Below are 21,706 nucleotides of genomic sequence, written 5' to 3' on the forward strand. Positions count from 1 at the left end.
CGAAACTAGATGGCAAAAGATAGTTGTCTGGGCATTGTGTCCTCAGAGGAGAGAATGGCGATGCACGCTGTCTAATTAGCCCAGGAAGGTTGCAGTGGCCTTATTCAGTAGAGTGTTCAGCTAGATCTCTAGGTCTCCCATGAGGAGCCTCTTTTCTCACCTGGATGGCAGTTCGATATTATATGCCCATTCTTTCAGGAAGACGGTGGTATTGCTGGGGATCAGGGGGTAAATGCCAAGCACTATTCAATAGCGAATACACATCAATTTTCATTAAAATAAATAGAAACATGGCCTACAGTTGCACTAGAGAGGTAATTAACTACAGAAGATTTACTGGAGTAAGTGCGACAGTATTGTAGCCAAACCTCTTGGCCCTTAATCCAACAATTTCAGCAAGGAAACTGGCAAGATCACATGACAGATCATGATTGTAAATTTGCAAACTGACTAGTTTGGAATTATTGCAAAAACATTTAAAACTGCAGATATGTTTGTACAAAATAATTTTATTCACAGTTGCACTGCACAAAAAAGATGTAACACCCAATAACAAAACGGACTTTGTTTCAAACTAGAAGCCTTTCAAATATCCAGTAGTCCTCTAATGAATGGATAGTAATAAGACAGTCCAGAAGTGGATATGCCACTCTTCTTTCAAAGGCTAACAGATATTTACAGCACAAAATGTCTTAAGTCTATTTTTCAACGTTTGCTTTGCCTTCTTCCTGAAGATGAAGCAGCTGTACTTCTTTTCTCCCTCTGTGAATTGGCTTGTTCCTTTTGCGATGTGGAAGGTTGCTGCGGTTGTTCCGGAGGTGGTTGCTGAGAATCAGACCGTGCAATATCTGCAATAAAATAACTTGTATGAGACTGATAGTCTGGCAAAGCTGGTATGTTGTAAAAAGTACAATTGAACCTCTACCTCTTGCACCGGTAACAAATGTCACATTTTCCCAGATCACAGTGGATGGTCGTACCCCCGCTACCCTCAAACCATGAATGGAGCATTTCTTGCAAAACACAGAAAATAAATATTGATGGAAGCTTGTGTGCAGGCTCATCCCTCTTTAAGCATGCACTAGCTCCTTTACAGCAGATCCACTCCCTCTGCAAATGCCTCAAACCAAGAGAATAGGGGTGCAAGACTGGAAATCAGGGCTCCAGACAAGCAGAAAATGTCCTATTGTATGCTCTAAAATCAGGCCTACTGTCCAAACACACAAATATGGAGTAGCTGGTACATACGTCTGGCCTGTGATATGCTCAGACCAGTCACATTAGCGCTAGCGTCCATAAAGGGGACCACTGATATAGTATTACCTGAAGTGAAGAGGGTTTTATGGTTAAAAATGTTTCTTTTCATATATTGCCAATTAGAAAGATTGTTTGAATTACAAGAAAGAGTACTTTTTAAACTAAAATATATCTTTAGTGCCCTACAAATACAGCAGACGAGGACAACCGTTTCCTCTCTAAACTATCTCTTCACTCCCAACTTCCAAAATGGGGCATAACAATCTTACCTCAGAGTAATCTGAGCCCTGTGAGTGATCGGCCAGGTACTATGTACGAAGGGGTGACAGACTGGCAGTACAGAAGTCAGTATTGTGAATACCACTGAAGATACTTACCTGTAAAGTTAGTTGTCCTTTAAATTGTATCTTTTACAAACTCACATGCTTGCTTTAATATTCCCTACAGCTGAGTGGAATCTAAAGTACAGGTAGTTTAAATGTACGAAGTAACACATCATTAAGAACATATTCGAGTTTTCCCACAATCGGCAGGGTTCGTTTAACCCATTTGCCTAAAATCAGGTGACATAACCGCACCACCATTTTCCCTTTTACAGGCAGTTAGAATCTGCATTACATTGTGGTTATTAAACTCACAGGTAGGATGGGTGTGTCGCTTGTGAACCTATTAAAAGATACCAATGCTACTGCTAGAGAAGTACATTTACAGATATTATCAGCCAACGCGCTTCAACCACTCACGGACCCAGAGTCCTTGTCAAACACCACTGGCCCTGTACGGACGCAGCACCGACTCCCAACACACTCCCCACAGCGCCACCCGATTACACCCACTACATTTGCTTCCCTGCGCAAACTAAGCACAACATATGTCAATCCGATCACAAGCCTCTTTATACCCCTATGGTCCACTCCAAAATGCATCCACCTACCACTATCTACATGTCCCTCCACGCAAGCGATCCGCCCGAACATCCCCATCAACTACCCTGCTGCACACCCCCCGCCACAACGGGTCAGTCTGGCTGCCCTACCGTTGCCAACACAGCAAATATCAAAATTAGACAAACCAACCTCTTTCAGCTTGCAAGATTTAAACCCTCCCCCTCCAACCGGACTTCCACAGCTACCCTGAACAGCACAACATTGGGATACGGTTGGCGGAAAGAGTGTGGAGGGCGGAGGAATGTGGAGGGCGGAGGAGTGCGGAGTGAGGATGACTGTATGAGCAGATGAGTGTATAGAGCGGAAGAGTATGTAGAGTGGATGAATGGGGATGAGTGTAGAGGATTAATGCGGCTGGCGGGTGAGTGTGGAGGGCGGGTGAGTGTGGAGGGCGGGTGAGTGTGGAGGGCGGGTGAGTGGCGAGAACGGATGAGCGTAGAGAGGGGATGAATGTGAAGTGGGGATGAGTGTGAAGTGCGTAGAGGATTAATGTGGTTGACGGATGAATGTTGAGGGCCCATGAGTGTGGATGGCCGGTGAATGTAGAGGACGGGTGAGTGTGGAGAGCGGGTGAGTGTGGAGAGCGGGTGAGTGTGGAGAGCGGGTGAGTGTGGAGAGCGGGTGAGTGTGGAGAGCGGGTGAGTGTGGAGGGCGTAGAGAATTAATGCGGTTAACGGATGAATGCAAAGGACCCATGAGTGTGGAGAGCGGACGAGTGTGGAGAGCGGACGAGTGTGGAGAGCGGACGAGTGTGGAGAGCGGACGAGTGTGGAGAGCGGACGAGTGTGGAGAGCGGACGAGTGTGGAGAGCGGACGAGTGTGGAGAGCGGACGAGTGTGGAGAGCGGACGAGTGTGGAGAGCGGACGAGTGTGGAGAGCGGACGAGTGTGGAGAGCGGACGAGTGTGGAGAGCGGACGAGTGTGGAGAGCGGACGAGTGTGGAGAGCGGACGAGTGTGGAGAGCGGACGAGTGTGGAGAGCGGACGAGTGTGGAGAGCGGACGAGTGTGGAGAGCGGACGAGTGTGGACAAATGGAGTGGATTAATGCGCTTGGCAGATGAGTGTGGAGGGCCGATGAATGTGGAGAGCGGACGAATTGCAGAATTGCATGACGTCCGTATTATGCCTTGGAATGTACGGATCCTTTATAAGAGCACACCTCATATCACACCCCACGCTTACTCTCTCCTTACACCACCACTCAACTAGAACACAGAGATACTATGACACCATTCGGTATAAATGTTCTCATATCAACATCTTGCTCTCACTCCCCATCACTCTGTAATCATCGCTGGTCTCGCACCCCCAGCCAGGCGTTCTACTCAGGCCTAACGCTGCCACTCTCGGTCTGGATAATTCCGGCCAGATTGAACACATACTCCTGACCTCTCACCCACCACACCTACCGCTAGGAAGCAGCTATCACAGGAATTTCGCACCAGCTGCACACATACCAGTTGCGCACACGCAACTTTTGACCCTCTCTTCTCCCTCTACTGACCAGAACTTCGGTTCCCAAGGGCGTTCAACCTACCAGCGCCTTCAGACCATACCAATGGTATATAAGGCGCTATATAAGTGCAAAATAACATACACTGTGCTTGCACCACCAACCTCCAAACTCGCTGTCCCCGATGCTGACCGGCATCTCCCCGCTCATAGATGATCCTTCTGTATTGCTCCCCGCAGCACATCACGCACGCAATGCTCTGCACAGCATCTGCCTGCCTCTACTGCCCCCACTCCCAGCATATCCAATAGTGTATTGCCTACGGCTATTGTGAATGTTTTGCACCTTATTGCCTGCAGTATGCCTGCCAGCAGACCGAAAAAGTGTATTGCCTACTGCTATTGTAAATACTTTGCAACCTACTACCCTGCCCCTACCCTGCAACCGAGCAACCAGACTGCGGCGCCTCCGCACCCACTGTACCAATCTCCCATCCAACTTTACCCATCGCAAAAACAATCTCTTTCAGCCACATCCTACCCGGAAGACGGTGACCCCTCCCCCATGCAGCTACCCTTCCAATGCCATCTCCCACTCCTACCAAACATGTTTATCTCTCATTTGCAATGTAATCTCTCTGGGCGGCTTCTTTGTAACCCTTAATCAAGCCATCTTAAGCTCTGATAAAGCGCCTCGATGCCCGCCGGCTGTAGTGCCCTCTACAAATCCAAATAAAATAAAACAAATAAATGTGCCCTCATTAATGATCAATCACTCTGCGTTCATGCCCCTGATATACACGACCTCATCCTGGAAAGAGACCGTGGACTCCTCGCTGTCACCGAAACCTGGCTGCATGGTGCAGCAGGGCCCACTCTCTCTTGCCATCCCGAGTGGCTACTCCATTCTCCGTTCAGACAGACCTGGTAGCACAGGGGAAGGAGTGCACATTACCTCAAAATCATCCATCGCCCTTCACACCTCCCCACTATCCACCATGCTCGACTACGAATTACTGCTTGTCAAACTGGAGCCCAATCCCCAAACTATCAACATCCTATTATCATACCTGCCAACCCAACAACATCAGCTCCCCTCATACCGACATCCCCCTCTCATCAAGCCGAATACTAAATTCCTACTCCTTTGAGACTTCAATCTTGGAATTAATGACACCACAGATTACAAAGCTACAGCCCTTTGCGACACTCTCCGGGAAATTAACTTCCCACAAGCTATCTCCTCCCCTACACATACAAAAGGCAGGATCCTTGACTGGATCATGCACCTCAACACGCCCATCACTATTACCACCATCGAACATGTGCCATGGTCAAATCACTTTCTCATCCACCCCACCCTACCTCTTTCTTCACCCTTAGCCCGCCAAGTCAACAAATCACATCCCCATCACTGCCAGGTACACTCGCAAACTTACTAAGGAGATGCTAGAGCCCGCCATCTGCGCCTCCACCATATCCCTACCCGACAACGCTGACCCTGAAACCATCCGCACTGCCTATAATGCCACCCTCCTACATACACTTGATCTCTTTGCACCCCTAAACACCTCGATTAAAAAAAACAATACCCACTTATGGTTCACAGATAAACGAGTCACCCTCCGCCAACAGAAAAGGGCCTTGGAGCGCCTCTGGAGAAAGAACCCCCCCAAGCCCACACAGATACCTTCAAAGCTTCCACCAACACATACAAATCTGCTATCACAACCGAAGCAATATCTGCAAAGAAAGAATCAGCGAAGCAACCTCCAACTCCAAAGAACTTTTTAAAAATTCTCAGGGAACTTGAGCTCCCCCCCCCGCCCCATCACCACCTATCACCACCTATCGCCACCTATCGCCAATTTCCCCAAAGACGAAGCTTGGCGCTCCCTAGTTGAAGCCGCCCTGGCCAACAAAACAGAGAACCTTAAAGCAACAACTATAGCCATACAATCCCTCCTCGCAACCGAAGCCACTCCTACCCTCATCCTGGCAACCCCCGCCACCCCATACACCCATCAATTCTCCTATGTTACTCCTGCCGACGTCCTTATCCAGCATCTCAAACCATCCAATTGCAAAGGCGACATTTGCCCAGCCCACATCATCAAGATGTGCGCATATGCCCTTGCACCTACCATTGCCAAGGTCATTAATGCCTCCTTTGACTCCTGCTCAATTCCCACGCCCATCAACGAGGCCTGGGTCACCCGCTCCTCAAAAAAGCCCTCACTGGGTCCCTCCCTCCACAGAAACTACTGCCCCATCACAACCGCACCCTATCTCCTCAAAATCCTTGACCGCACTGCATACCTCCAACTCCAATCCCATCTGAGTCCAACAAACTACTTGGATCACGCCAATATGGCTTCGGACCCAGACATAGCACCGAGACCGCTCTCCTAGCTCTTCAGATCCAACTCAAAAACATACGGGATACAGGCAAGATCACCATTCTCTTACTACTAGACCTCTCTGCCGCCTTTGACTTGGTGGACCACAACATCCTATATCATCACCTCACCTCCCTCTTCAACCTCTCCTCAGATTCTGCGAGTTGATCAACTCCTTCCTGAGCGAACGCTCCACCAGAATCTTCACTGATTCTGCAGCTGCAGAGCCTATCTCAGTCTCCTATGGCGTCCCCCAAGGATCCAGTCTGTCGCCCACTCTCTGTAACATGTACACCAAGCCCCTCTTTGACCACCTTAATGATATGAACATCCCCTACACAAACTTTGCCGATGATGGGCAGGTCCTACTCAAAATCTTAGGCAATCATAGCATTGATTTAGCCAATATCAACTGTGTCTATAGCATTATTCAGGCCTGGACGGCAAACCACAATCTCTGCCTGAATGACAAAACTGAACTCCTCATCGGCTCCCCTTACCGACAAACTCCTAGAGCCCTCCTTTTCCTCATTCTCTATTGATGACAATATAATATCTGTCTCCAAGCATGTACAAACCCTTTGTTGAGTTTACCTTGACGCAGAACTATTTATGCATAAACGCGTCAACGCCCTTGCCTCTTCTGTAATTTATTCAACTAAGCTCATCAACTCTAGTAGGAAATTACTCTCCCATGAAAACTGCCTTCCGCTAGCCAGAGCCATCATTGGGAGCAAATTTAGACTATTGCAATGCCATCCTACCAGGAACCTCAGATAAAACCCTGAGCAAACTCCAACTGCTGCAGAACACCACACTCTGGGCAGTCTGGGGCCTTAAACGCTCAGACCACAAACTAGACGAGAGGCCCACAGGCTACCCATCAAAGCACGCACTGATGTCAAAATCCTTCCCATCACACATCGTTGCATCCAAAACATAGCACCCTCCTACCTCAATCAGCGCATTACCAGGAGCACGGAACCACACTATCTATGCTCCTCCTCCACCCTATCACTGACTACTCCCAGATACAACAGAAAAAGAGCCGGTGGAGCAAGCTTCACCGTCACTGCCCCCTCTCTCTGGAACTCTCTGCCCCCTCTATACAAGAACCACCCTCCTACCACACATTCCGAAAGAAACTGAAAACGGCCTTATTCAACAAATATGTATAAGCTGATACCATAACTCTAAAAAAATGTCTATATCTGACTATACCAATGTTTCGTAACAACGTACTGTAATTCTTCTAGAGCTGTGATACCTCAGGGTCTTGGGCACTACCAACAAATGCAATACATTAAATAAATTCCTGCTTGCGAAATGTGCCGTGGTACGGCTGTACAATTATAGCTGGCACTGAACTAATGTAGTGTTTTACAGTCCTCTAGCCATCTTGCAAAAACCACTCGGCGATGGTTTGGCATAAGCTACAAACTGTCAAGTGATTCTCTGACTATCTTTGCATCTCAAGCTCACAAAGTCAGGGTCTTGTAGAAAACTGATAATATTTTTGAGATGTAATTCTGAAGCCAATCTGTGTGAACAGAGGAGGAGCTCTGAATGTCAGCTCGTCGGCGCAGACTTTAATAAGGATGATAATTACAAAATAAAACAATGCAAGTCAAGTCAAACCCCCCTTTAATGGCATGCAGTTTATTACTTTACAAGCCAGCTGCAATGTCGCATTCTGCCGATGATAAGAATCACAGACTAATGGTTTGTACTAGCTTATTACAGCCGGTTCGTGATGTCATTTCCCAGAGTAAGCCCCGGCAGCCAGCAACAGTCATCACTCAAATATTAATTGTGAGTGTGCAGGTGTACAGTGGTTTACTTTAATTTGGAAAGACGATCAATTGAAGCAGAGGAAAGGTAAAGGGCTTGGCGAAAGGCAAAGCAGAAAAGAAAAAAGAGACTAAGAAAATAGTAATGGATAAGAGCAAAGGTAGAACGAGGACCAGAAAAGTGGAAACAAAGGGATGAAAGGAGAGAGAACATGACATTAAGAGAGAAGTAGAAGGAAGGAAAAAGTCATGAAAATAGCCAAAATGCAATGATAGGGTGGACATGGCAGAAGTGAGGAATGGTGAAGGGACATTGCATACAGAGTGGAAAATGAATGCTGCATAAAATGAAGAGAAATGCTTAATGAAAAAGTCAAAATTAGTTTGTGGAGGGAGACACCTAAAATATTCCAACTGTATGCAAATAGGATATAGCAAGTCCTTCTCGGTCTTGCATGTGGTATAGCAGGACTGATCTCATATTTTAATATAGCCCTTTGTACTGGAATCCTTCGAAGAACTTTAAAAAATGGGGGTTCTGTATTATTAGCAAATGTAATGGTACTCAATTTATTAACCTCGGAAGGATAAATGGATGACTACACTCTACGCAATTCATACATCTGTTTGTAGGTCATACACAGTTTGAGGTAAGTGCTTAACTCGCTAAACTATCTTAAAGGAATATCGCCTAATAACGCCTGGATTTTTTTCACACTCTGCGGGTAGAAAGGATCGCCACTAAAATGTCAGTCCCCATGGAATGTGAGCGCAGAGCAGTGCATCCATTGGAACGGGTAGACATAAGTTTGGCTTTAACTGCACTGATCTCTTAAATCAAGGGTAGTGGCACATGAGTCACAAAAGGGGGACCTTGCAGGGCAATCCTCTGAAGACGTTTTAGAGGATTGGAAAACAATATGCCCTTTAATGGTCCCTCTTTTTATAGTTTAACATTGCTACAAAATTTACTTTGATGGATATGCTTTAGACAGTATGATTCCAGGTAAAGCAGATCAGAAAAATTCCTATGGGATTGACATGCTGTTTGGTTCAACACTCTACAAATGATGGGTGCAACTCTTGTCCCATTTTTTAATTGTGATATGGTATTGGTGGAACCATTTTTGAGTGCATTAATATATCCATGCAATTTTGTAGTAGCTGTAAATGGCCACATTCTAGGGCCTGATAAGCGGCCAGGTTCAAGAAGTGTTCTTGGACAAAACAGCAGGATGGGCACTCAAGTTGCCAACTGATATATTGAGCAAAATGCCACACTTTAATGGCCCACATGGTGCGATCATCATTAATCAGTGTCATTGTGCATTGCATGATGTTCAGCCTGCCCAACAGATGGAGGATATGGAGCAATGGTGGACCGATGTAGAAAACGCTGCATTTCAGCGCATCAAAATATGCCTCCAACCATACATCTCAGAAGGAACAGAGACACGATTGTCATTTCACACTGGTGCTGTTTGCAATTAAGATCCAGGAAATGTGTACGCAACAGAGTACATTAATATCGGCTTGAATTCTTATTAACTGGTTTCTGAATGAGCCTGTGTGTTAGCAAGCGTAAGATGTTCTTCAACCAACTGCATTAACAGTTCCTAAGCGGTCTTGGAAAGGTGGATGAGTCTTGTTTTCTTATGTTGAACATGGTGGTAATCAAGACCAACTAGCTCTACATGAGAAATACATATTTGAGGGCATGTTCGTGCATTCCTCTCCATAAGACTCACATAAAACGTCTATGATCAAAGGCCTCTGTTTGGAAATGAACCTGTGTGGGCACCCATCTGTCCAAAGAAGCATCCGTGGCTACTCCTACATTAGGTGGGTGATCCACTGTCTGAGTTGGCTTTATGCAAATTGGGATAATAATTATGTCCCTGAATTCACTGCAGATTCTGGTACTCATTTGTCCTATGGCTTATCCTTTGTCTATTTTTATTACATGATCGGCATCAGCACAAATACGTGGAATTTATTGACATGGTTGGTTGGAACAAAGGCATTTTAGCCAAGGCCGATGCCCCAGACCATCCTTTGCAAACATGTCAGAAGGTTGGCATGTTTGGAAACGAATCTGCTTTTCTACTGAACCTCTTTAGCTGCTGGTTTGTTGTTTTGAAGGGGGGGGGCAGGGTTCAACTAAGCACAACAAAGAGTTGGTGGCTGTAAGGTTTAGAATAAATCTTAAACCTCTGCCAATTGCTCTGGGCAACCCTCCAGACCATCGTTCTTCACCTAAGTCGTTAAAAGAATGAGGAAAGACCATATGCATATCAGGCTTGGTCTCACCCCAAAAGGGCAGTCCAGCCTGAACTGCTAGGGGTGATAGAGGTGATAAAGGGTGCAGAATGAGAAGGGTAATAGAGCAACGGAGGAAGGTATTGATATAGGGTGCCATTGAAGATGAGCAAGAGGAAATATGATAGAATTGGTCAGACTGAGAGGTTTAGAAATAAAGTGAGCGTATGATGTGGATGGAGGAATAGAGGGGGGTGCAGTGGTCTAAGGTGGGTGGAGGAATAAAGGGTGTAGAAAATAAGGCCATAATCGAAAGGGAAAAAAACAGGACTGGGTGGCCTTCTCACTTGGGAGCTCTGTGTAGTTTTAAATTCACAAAAGTGAGACTGCTGAGCTGGTACTAAGGAATACTATTTTTAAACGTTTGTTTTCAAACTAAAGCCCTTCATTTAAGGCTCTGCAGCGCCACCTTATGTAGGAAGCATCCGAGTGCTGTTCTAACATGGGGGTGCAAAAGAGCCGGGGGAAACAGTGTAGTGTAAGTAGAACACTAGCCTGCCTGCTAAAGTGAGCAATCCTGCCAATACAGGTATGCAGCCTGTGGAAAACCTATGCAATCTTATACCAAACAGCCCCCATGTACAGCATAGAAGCCAGTGCGTCTGCTGGGAGTGAGTGCAAAGACTGGTGCATGACAATGCATAAGGGAATGATTTGCTGCAGTGCTGATCGCACTGCGTGCTGCCTGCACCCACTGCCTTCCACATAAGCTTGCAAGAAAGTAGACTGCAGATAGACATGCGTTTCATATAGTATCAAGGGCTCAGAAGGGGGCTCAAACTACTACAAGTAATAACTATATACGAGGGAAGTGTGATGAGAAATATGCACCTTTACTCACCTTACTTCCGCCACCAAAGTGCCAAAACCAAATATCAGGACTATGTAGACTCTGACATGGGTCTTGGCAGAACGTTTTGAAAGCGATAGCCGGTCGTCAAACTATGTAACCATAATGCAGACAGTTGCTACTTGACCATTTACAAAAATATTGCATCAATGCATGGGTCTTCAATGGTATGTCGGACATAACTTCTAGTTTATTTAGCATGTTCATAAAATATGGATAGCAAGCACATGCGGTGTGCAGACAGTGTGTCTGGTGGTATTGGTGTGTTCTACTTGTGATGCCGAGTGAGCCCTTTTCCAGCTACTTTAAAGACTTGCTAAACGTTAAACGCTACTTTGGAGCTTCCAGCATTTTGAATTCTGCCAGTTTGCAGTCTAATTTCCAACATTTGCAGCTTGCAGTATGATTTCCATTTCCTTCGTCAGGTGGGCCGGACCAAAAAAAACGAAAAAAAAAAAAAAAAACGGACGACACACATTTAACCACAACACCGCTGTAGGCTGCAGCGCGGTGTGCGGACAGTGTGTCTGGTGTCCGGTGCCTGCCTCGCGGACTACTCCGTTTGTTATTTCTAGGAATACTACCCTGCACAGTGCACTTTATAAGACAACTGGTTTGTCTAAAGAATATGTTTTGCACAGTGCAATCTGCTATGTATGGCATTGTTTTATCTGCAATTTTGCACATTGGTACTTTGTCTAGGAATATATTATGCACAGCGCACTTTACCATTAACACAGTCGTTATATCTGTGAGGTTCACCCCTGTGAATGAAATTTTAGAGCTCCGGGATCCCTTGTATAGACTCCTAGATAAAAGGGGGAATTTCGGGCTGATTTTATTCTTATTAATACCCCAAGGATGTTAAGCCACTTCGGTGCCTGCTTCCAGTTGACCTGTTATTGGTCCATCTACTTTGGAAAACACATTTTTATCCTAAGAGCTTTCCGTTCTGCTGCACCTTGCTTTAGCCTTCCCGGACCTTGTAGAGCCTTCCATTGAATTTGTCATTCCTTGGTCCCTTTTTCTGGAGTGTGCTGGTTCGAGCTTGGCTATATTCAACTCGTAAAGGCCTTAGGAGCCAATTATCCTCGAAGGAGGCAAGTGGCTTTAATGAATTGACAAATAATTCCATAGATGTGGAATACAATGATAGAACCTACCAATACCGAGACTAGGGCTCAACATCAGATGGACGGGATGGCTGCAGCCCAAATACATAATCAGGAGAACTCGGGTGTTTCTTTGAACATTGAGAATAGAGCTGGCAGGTTGTCCGGTGGAGATGGGCCGGGGGGGTTTAGGGTGAATGGAAGCATCTGTAAGGAGAATGGCGACATATCGATTGATGTTCAAGAGGATAGCATTGGCTCAAAATTTGGGGAAGCAGGCGCAGTCTATGTAGATGCCGCTCTGATTGGAAGGGTTAGGGAGGCTGGTGACTTCACCGAACGGAATTCAGAGCAAGTGTTTGTCCCCACCCAGGCTGAAATGGGCCAGAGTCGGGTAGATATACAGGTCAAAGAGTAGAAGGAGTGTGTGGGGGAAAAGTAGTATTTTGCAGGCTAAGAACTGTAATAAGGAAGGCGAGATTACTTGTAATTCAACCAATGGGGATAATGTCAAGGAGGTATCTCTAAAGCTAATTTCCCCCAAAAACCTGAAACAAAAAACTTTAAGTAATGGCCCGCTGCTGGAGTTAGATTGAGACTGCTCTAGATGGGGAGATAAAGCATTTAAAGCACCAATAACAAATAACAAATAATTTGGGGGAAAAATCAAAAGCAGACTAAGATTTCATTAGGGGCTCCCATAGCGGGCACAAAGATTTAAAATTATTTTGGGGGAAAAACTGCTAGAAGCACTGAAATAAAACCAGTTGTTCCGGCTATAGCGACAGCCAGACTGGATCATTCATTGATGGCCGAAGCGGCAAAGAAGCGGGAAGGGAATGAAACGGACAATGAAATTAATGACTTGAGCATTATTGAGTTCGCAGATAACAATTCGGTCCATTCAGATAGTCGATCTAACTGTGTGATACAACAGACATGCAACGCCTCCCACATGGGATCCCCGTCTGAACGTACAAATTTTATAGATGAATATACCAAGAAACAAAATTGGCTTTGAGAGAGGACTTTCGCCCGGAAGCCCCAAAAGAGCATGTTGAGGATGTGTCAATTCATCATACGCTAAGAGAAGCAGATGATAGAATCCGGCTTAACCAACCCACAACCCACGGTTTCAGCATTGAATATGGTCCTAAGTTCTTTCATAACTGTGTACGATAACATATGGGTAGAGGTTAGATCTCACACTGAACTGTTGACAGAAATTTACAGTTGACTAGATGGATTGGAAAGCATTTGGTACAAGCTAGATGCCCTCCCTCAGTAACTCCAAACGATTCGGTGTAACCAAACTCTGGACCAGCCGAGACGGGTGGGTTGGGTGGGATAACTTCTAGAGCTGGGGTGGACACTCATGTGATCCTTAAGCATACTAAAAAGGGGGGGGGAGGAGATGGGCCAAGATACATCTTCAGCGGGACTGCCAATACAGACTAGCCAGCCTGAGACAGCCACTGATACACTGTTTGTGGATTTGACATAGCAGGAGCACTTAGATCTCCAGATAGATAATTCACATACAAGTCAGGAATGCGCTATTATTAGACAACTAAAAAAGTAACTCCCTGTAAAGGGAAGACATCAGCAATTAAAAGAAAGATTCAGCAAGTTAGGAAATCGAAAAATGAAAATAACATTAAAAAGCAAAACTTCATGACACGCAAATATTTACGTAACCTTACTATTCCTGAAACCCTGCAATGAAAGGGTAAGCAGATTGGGAGTAGTATGGAAAACGTGCTCAAAGTACAAGAAATAACCGCTGAAGCGGAAAAGGGGGTTCAGATGGACTGTGGGCATACTCCAGTTAACGAGTGCACACAGGCTGTCGGCCTCCCTCTCCTACCAGTGAATATTGGTGTCGGTAAAGGAATTTGCTTTTCAAGAGTGGACACTGGTATCCAAACAGCCCCATTGGCCCTACCCACTGCAGTGACCAAGAATCTAGGGAGGGTAGAAGTAACTAGAGTTGTTGAGGAAATAAGAGGGGAGACCGCGGATAAGGTGTCTGCTGTGGGAACTATTCTAAATGAGGTGGAGGGAATACAAATAAATGCGGCAATTAACAATCAGAATTTAACAGACTCCACGGCAGCTGTGGCTGGTCCGACAACCGATGAAACAGCTGGCTACGGAAATAAAGAGTCCTACTTTGATTAATATTGCATCAGCCAGGAGATTGTTTGAACATTTTCGACCTCATATAAGTCAACCAGCAGAGGCGCTACCTAGAGAGACTGCTCCTCCCTCTGTGGATTCCCGGCTGCAACCAAAATTCTTGGGTGAATTGTATGCCCCTAACTTTGTTGGGAAACTAGGGGCTAAAGATAACAATACTAAGCCCTTCAGTTCTGAAGAAAGAAGACCTTTGGGGCTGAGGAACTTGGGGATAGGCAGTATTCTTAGGGGGGGCAAGGAAAATTGACTTATAAGATCTAGCCATGTATGAAAAAAAAGGGAACACAGAGATACCCCCTAAAAAACGTATGCCAAAGAGGATCATTCAAATAAGAAGCCTATGAGGGCAAAGTATTCAGCTATGCATCAATCGAAGTAATACTTTTTAAAAAAATTCTGAAATTCCTACTTTGACTCTCCTATCCACATGGGACTTAGATATGGTACAGTTCCCGGAGAGAGATCGATGGGATAGGAGTATCATCTCATTTAATTCTCGGGTGGTCCTCAGTCTGGTTATGGGAGAAATGGATGCCCTTAGGGAGTTGAGACTTGAACTAAAGGCTGTGAAGGTGGAACAGAAGTCCACAGAAGGGCAAAATTGGCCTAATTACAATAAGAACCTTACGTTTGTCTTCCACCCAGAAAGAAATAGCCTGGAACAAGGGAGGCAGGTCACAAGAGGACAATTTAGAGAGATTCAAGATTGGGCCCAAATTACATCAGAGTTGTGGAAATGATGACGCTATGGGGAGCGTACATCCAACGGTTTTTCCAATGGAAACAGTAAATCTGAAGTTTATCTCCTGGAATACAAGAGGCAATACACACTTATTCAAAAACTTTGACACTGTCTCGATGCTCAAAGAAAACCACTGTATTTTCTTGCAGGAAACATGGCTTCTGTCAAACCCATTTTGTGATGGTTTTGAAATACTCTCACAATTGGCAAAGCAGAGTAAGGGAGGTAGACCGTCTGCTGTTCTAATTATTGCACTCAAGACTACTTTGGGTTTATCCACTTTGGTAGTCACAGATCTTCCATTGGGGATGCTTGCAGTTAAAGTATCCTCTACAGGGGGCCTAGTTAATATTCTTTTGATCAATGTATACTGGCATACAGGGTTAGCTCCACTTAGTGTATTTCTGGATAAAACGATTGTGTTAGTCAAGAATGGCAATGCTCTCTACCGTATGGGAAAGTGATTGTAGCTGGCAACTAACTCAATGTCGTATCCCCTTTGATGAGGACTTCCCACATCTAGTTGATGGAATGATGAGCAGATTAAGAGGGGGCAGAAATCTCAATGGGCTAAATTGTGGAATCTCTCCCTTGAATCTGTGGGTTTGGTGTGTCTAGATGGAGAGCTGGACCCAATTATTCTGATTCCACCTACGTGGCAAAGGGGAGTCAGTTCTTCCACTAGTGATTATATTATCGTAAATGAAAGACTTGCAAAATTAACTTCGAGGGTTACTATTACCCCTAATACTTGCAGTGATCATAGCACTCTGAAAGTGAAATTCTCTCTACTTGTTGATGAGACCTATAAAGGGGGTGGGACTAATCTGAAAATTCTGGGAAAAGGCAAAGGAATAAGATGGACTCCTAGTAATATTGAAGTTTTAAATGGTGAATTAATGGAAACCATTAACACTACTACCTACATTTCGAAACTCTAGGTCTTTAACGCCCCGGAATTTGACTCTTTGAGTGATCTATTTAGTAGGGTTTCGCATTAAACTGAAAATTGGTGGGCTGATGAAAAAGCACACACATGCCTATGACCTGAGTGGTGTTAGGGAAAAATCTTTAATGCTCCGGACTCATAATTGCAACCAATTAGAGAAAATTACCAAAATTAAAAGCACCTGGCAAAAATAAGAATTTTTGTTGTTCCAAGAAAGCTGCAATAATGCACAAAGACACGAAAATGATGTTGGGTATATTGGTGAAAAGAGATCAGAGGGCTTTCTGCGAATGGATTAATCAACAAGATATCCCGTTTATGGTGGGGCAGCTAAATGGTGTTTCGGAGGTACAATGGGTCTCCTTTTTCTCAGACCTATATGGGGATCATGTGGAGAACTGCCAAATAATATGTAGTGGGGTAAGCAGGGAAATGAACCTATGAGACCCTGATATCGAGTATGTTGAAGTACTGCAACTAATCAAAACAGCTTAGAACTCACACACGGCAGGTCTGAATGGTTTAACTAATAACACACTCAAAGCTAATCCTGCCGCTTGGGCCCTTATCCTCACAATGCTGTTTAAAAGCATCCTAAAAAGTGGAACCATACCTAGTAGTTGGTCAACAGCCCATGTAGTACCTATCTTTAAGCAGGGGGGACCGCAATCAAGCAAGGAATTACAGACTGATAGCGTTAATAGACGCCGACTGTAAATAGTTTGCGTCTTTTTTGCTATCGCATGTAAATTAATGGATGGCTAGTTCCCATATACTAAAGTGCCAGAATGGCTTCAGAGAAGGGAACTCGACCAAATTCAAATGGGATGGTGATGAGAGCCCTCCTAGATTCAGCCTGGGGAAAATTTGGAGGGGAATTATATGTGGCATCCATTGATCTATCAACAGCTTTTGAGAGTGTAATTCAGTCGTGTCTCTGGGCTAAACTTGCAAAATGGGAAATCCCTGAAGGACTGTTGCATCTAATAATGGCAAATGTACGAGAATTTAGGAATCCAAATGTGTTGAAATCTAGAGAGAAACCTCTCCCGACAAAATGAAACTCACGTAAGTTTAAGACAGGGATGCTTGTTGGCTCCCTGTCTTTTCAATCTTTATGTTTCGGATGTCAGTGAGTTTATGGAAGAGGCAGGTCTCGCGACTTCAAAGTTGGGGGACTTGAGGATATCGTGATTGGCTTATGCTGACGATTTCCTACTCCTGGATTCAACTAGGGTGGTTCTTCAGCGGTTGAGTAACAAATTGACTGAATTTGCAAGGATTAATGGGATGACGATTAACCCTAGGAAGAAATGTATTTTGGTTGTCTCGAAAGGGAAGAGGAAAAAAAGCTGGGCTGGACCCTAGGGGACCAACCAATTGAGATTACACAGAGGATACTCTATCTAGGCTTCCCGATACCAGGTCAGCCGTCGAGATCAGGACTAACATTTTAAAACAGAAGGCCTTACCACAACCCAAATACTGAACTTCGACCTGTAAATTCAACCGATTTTCAGCGAAACCTGCAGTGTCTTTTTACGAGGGGAAAATAGTCCCAACATTAATATATGGAAATGAATTGCAGAATTTTTGGGAAACACTTGAGGGATTGATTCAGGGGAAACCATTAAAATTGTCCAATAATATCCATATGGCCGCAATACGTTATGAACTCGGCCTACTAACCCTGAAAGGGAAGTCTCAATGGCAAATGTTAGTCTTATTACGTAGTTTTATAATACCCCATTAGTGAACCACTTTATGAAGAATATGAAGAATTAGGCAAAGTGGTGCCTATGTTGGGACGATCTCTGCAGAATAAATATCTGACCTCGTTTCGAGGCATCAGATCAAATTTTGGGTGAATTAGATACAGATAGGGAGATGCTGGTAACTGATCCGGAGAGATTTCAAAAACTATTGTATGAAAGGGATTGGATTAATACGATAGATACATTTCATAGTAATCCCTCTCTCTGATCTAAAATACGAACATAAAAAAAGGGGGAGGACTTTCATTATGACAGTTCCCTAACCGATATTACCACTCTCTCCTAACTAACTTACTAAGCATATTCTTTTATCCCGCAAAGCTAACCCAAAGCTTTCAGGGCGCTCACAAGACAGAAACAAACAAAGAACACAATACAAGGCAAACGGCTTGTACACAAGAAATGTGTACTAAATCAAGAAATCATTCCAGGGCGTCAGAAGGGGTGTTTTGTTTAGATAGGAATCAAAGAGAAATGTTTTGAGCCGTTTCCTCACTGTTGGTGGTACTTTGTTTTATTTGCAGCAGGATTAGATTCCAGATATATGTAGCCCATGCATTGCATTAAAACTAGACCTACCCAGTTTCTTCAAAATTATACGTGGCCTGGTAAGTAACATCTGATCATTAGAGCGCAAGATCCGCTTCGACTTAGGTTTTTTGATTCTCGATATAAGGTGTTCAGGAGCCGTCCCTGCAAGACACTTAAACACAACTGACAGAGCCTTTGAAATTCGTTTGTTGCTCTATAGAGAGCCAATGCAACTTCTTCCGATATTCGGTGATATGAGTTTTACGGCTAAGCCCGTAAACCGCACAAACTGCGCCGTTCTGTATAATCTGAAGTCTACGAAAATTGTCTTTAGATGTGCCTTAGTCCTCCTCAGACTAAGATGCAACATTCTACCAACAAGAGAGGTAAGGAAGATGGCGGAGGACATGAACGTCTTCTGTAGATTTTGTCATAATACAGGGGAAGTAGAAACCAGTGAACATCTCCTGCTTTCATGCCCGGAACTAAAGACAAAAAGAAGGACATATGGAGAAATTTGCTAAATGGGGTATTGTGGGTGATGATTAATATATCTGGTCTAGATGTATATCAATTGAGAATAATGTGGAGGGCCTGGCAGTGGCCGGCTTTATTAAATCTCTGGAACTATGCACTGATCCTGCTTTGACTGTGGGGAACTCCAATCCTTTGGGTTGTGCAGGACTTTAATCGATGGCTTATTATTGGTGGCATTGGAGGGATGAAATCGGGTCCACATTCCCCATCTCAGAACTGTTTTTCTCAGGGATGAGTGTGCACTTAGTAGAAGGCTGAATATTGCTGCTATTGAAGGGATTACATTAGGCACCTCTATTTTGGTGAGTTATTGGAGAGAATATATCAGGTGCGTCTATTTTGAAATATTTCTCCCCTATTAGGTATATGGAATGAATAACGTTTATTTATTACAGTACTTATATTGTCCGATGTGTATTATTTTTTTGCCACCTACTTTAGGAATATGTGCATATGAAGGCACCTTATTTGTGAAAATTGGCAATGATGAATGCATTTAATGAAATTGTTTTTGTAAAATATGCAACGATTGTATTTTAACTTTTGGCTGTATCTAGTTATATTTGATTGTAAAGTTTTCTTATGAAACCATATACAAATAAAAAAAAAAGCAAGCATGCCTGAGGGATGCGCACCGTGCAGAAAGATTGGCTATGTCTCACTTTGCTTTTGTATGCTGTACTATGTTATGCTTTAGCATGGTATGGCTTTATATGCTATACTATACTATGTATTGCAATGCTGCACTTTTTCCCTAGAGCGAATGCTGCTTAAAGTTGAACCTGCCCTGGGGTAAATGCTCCTATGGATCTTGGGGCGCTAGTATCAGTCGGACGGCTTGGGGGTACCCCGGCACGTGCAATATGAAGTGCCACTTCATGTGGTGGGCAAAAATGTCTTCTTGCTTGCATGTGCTTTGAGGCAGTGTTTTAAGGTGTTTGGAAATTCACACTTAGCTTTCATGCAGGATGGTCTTCTTGGGTAGCAGAGCAGTGCACCTCTCCCCCACCCCCCTTCTGCCCAGGTGAAAGCTCATTTTCCAAGGAAGGCAAACTCGGTGGTAGTGCTGACAATGTCTTCTTATGGACGTTTGCCCCGTTCAACAACTCTCGGACTAACCTTTCTTTATCTGGCTGCTTAAAGTGCAGTGCTGAGGTTTGTCATTCATCTCTAAAATGCATTTGGAATGCAAGATGAGGGCTCCATAATCATTGCTGGCCTGGGATATCCGTCTCTGCGCAGAGAAAAGGGGTTTAAAGTAGAGATGGCTAACGTAGGGGGGCACCACAGAGGTAAACAGACCTTTAAAACGACAAACCGAGTGCGTCATTCGGCTGTTACTATATCTCGGCCACGGAGTACCTGGCAGGTAGCAGTGCATTGGTGCTTTTAAAAGATGGGAGCATATATTTTTTCATCTGTGCCCACTCTGCCTGGGCCGATGCTTTCAAATGTCAGCCAGACCAGCGTTTAATGATTTCTTGGAGTCACTCAATGTTAAATATTTTACTGCCTGGGTTTTGACGACGCCGAAATCATCTCCTGTGCTACCGCTGTGCTGTGCTACTACTTTGCCATTGTTGCTGTTCGGCTGTTAATCTGCTGTGCTGTTTGTTCTCACTAATCCCAGAATGTCATGTATAAACATATATTACACATCCACAGTAGTGGCTGTGTAGTTATGGTTAAGTTGCTGTTTCCATAGGAAGAGCACTTTTTTGGGCGGCCTATAACTCCCAAAACGTCTTTTTTTCCCATAGACTGAATGGGGGAAAAACCTGCGCACACTTACAGGTCAAACCGTTGGACGGAGTTTCACCAAATTTGCAGCAGGGGCAGAGGCTTGGTCCCGAAAGCGTGCTTTTGTAAATTTGGTGACAATCCGTCCAGTAGTCTCCTTTAAAACGACCAAAGAATATGTCTCAAAAAATTAGTGATATCTATGTCCACTCCGCGGTCACACTTCCCTGTTCGCTCCGCGGTCAAGATAGCGATTGGCCAGGGGGTGGCGTCATGACCGCGGACACGCAACGTCTTCACCGATTGGCTGCAGCAAGCCGTGATATGCATCAGAATGTGTGGATGCGCCCGACATCTTGGATCCGAAGACAGCGCGGTCGCCACCAGAGGCGAAATGCTGTTTCAGAAACTGTCTCCTAAAGTGCTTGTGGAGGTTCACAGAGTAAGAGATGGGTTAAATACTGTACTTGTTTGGGCGGCAGGTGTTAATGATGTATTCTCTATGCCCGCCTTGTTCAGGATGTTTGTACGTGCAGAGAATGAAGGGTCAACTAAGGGTAATATTTCAGTCCATGCTGCGTACAGGCACCTTGAAACTGTTCTAAGGACACGCATGGTGTTAGCGAACATTGAAATTGAGTACATGTCGTTATTACATTATTTTTTCCTATGGGTGTGCTATTGATTAGTACGCCGCCATGGGTGTGACATGCTGCAGTGGTTGTGGCCAGGGCCTAGAGTCTTGGATGCATGGCCTACGGCCATACTTCTAAGACTGTAGGCCCTGGCCACAACCACCGCAGCATTTCACATCAATGGATACACCTGTAGTATTGATTATCGATTAGATGGTTGTGGGGAGTGTGTACGGTCTTGGGTGCATGGCCAAAGGCCATGCACCCAAGACCAAAGTTATAAGCACTGAAGGTATAAGGCACTGCACACCCACACATTGTAATATCCATGGACATACAGCTAGGAGTCTAGCCTGTGGCCAGAACAAGTGAAGCATACCACACCTATCGATACAACCGTACTACCGCACATCACTCAGGTGGTTGTGGGCAGGATGTAGAGTTTTGGGTGCATGGCTGCAGGCTGTAGGCC

The 21,706-nt window shown here is 44.7% G+C and overlaps 1 protein-coding gene across 4 annotated transcripts in view; it reads right to left on the reverse strand.

Annotated features, from left to right (window-relative positions):
* Positions 1–489: 489 nt before the first annotated feature.
* Positions 490–21,706, reverse strand: part of NSMCE1 (NSE1 homolog, SMC5-SMC6 complex component) — a 395,968-nt gene continuing 374,751 nt past the window's right edge. For all 4 annotated transcript variants that reach the window (XM_069647182.1, XM_069647181.1, XM_069647183.1 and 1 more), the window contains one exon: positions 490–848. In XM_069647182.1, the coding sequence (XP_069503283.1) occupies positions 706–848 (143 nt within the window). In that variant the 3' untranslated portion in view covers positions 490–705. The remainder of the gene's footprint in view (positions 849–21,706) is intronic.

Source organism: Ambystoma mexicanum, chromosome 2q, assembly GCF_040938575.1.
Source record: "Ambystoma mexicanum isolate Mex_15411 chromosome 2q, UKY_AmexF1_1, whole genome shotgun sequence".
NCBI classification, from domain to species: domain Eukaryota; kingdom Metazoa; phylum Chordata; class Amphibia; order Caudata; family Ambystomatidae; genus Ambystoma; species Ambystoma mexicanum.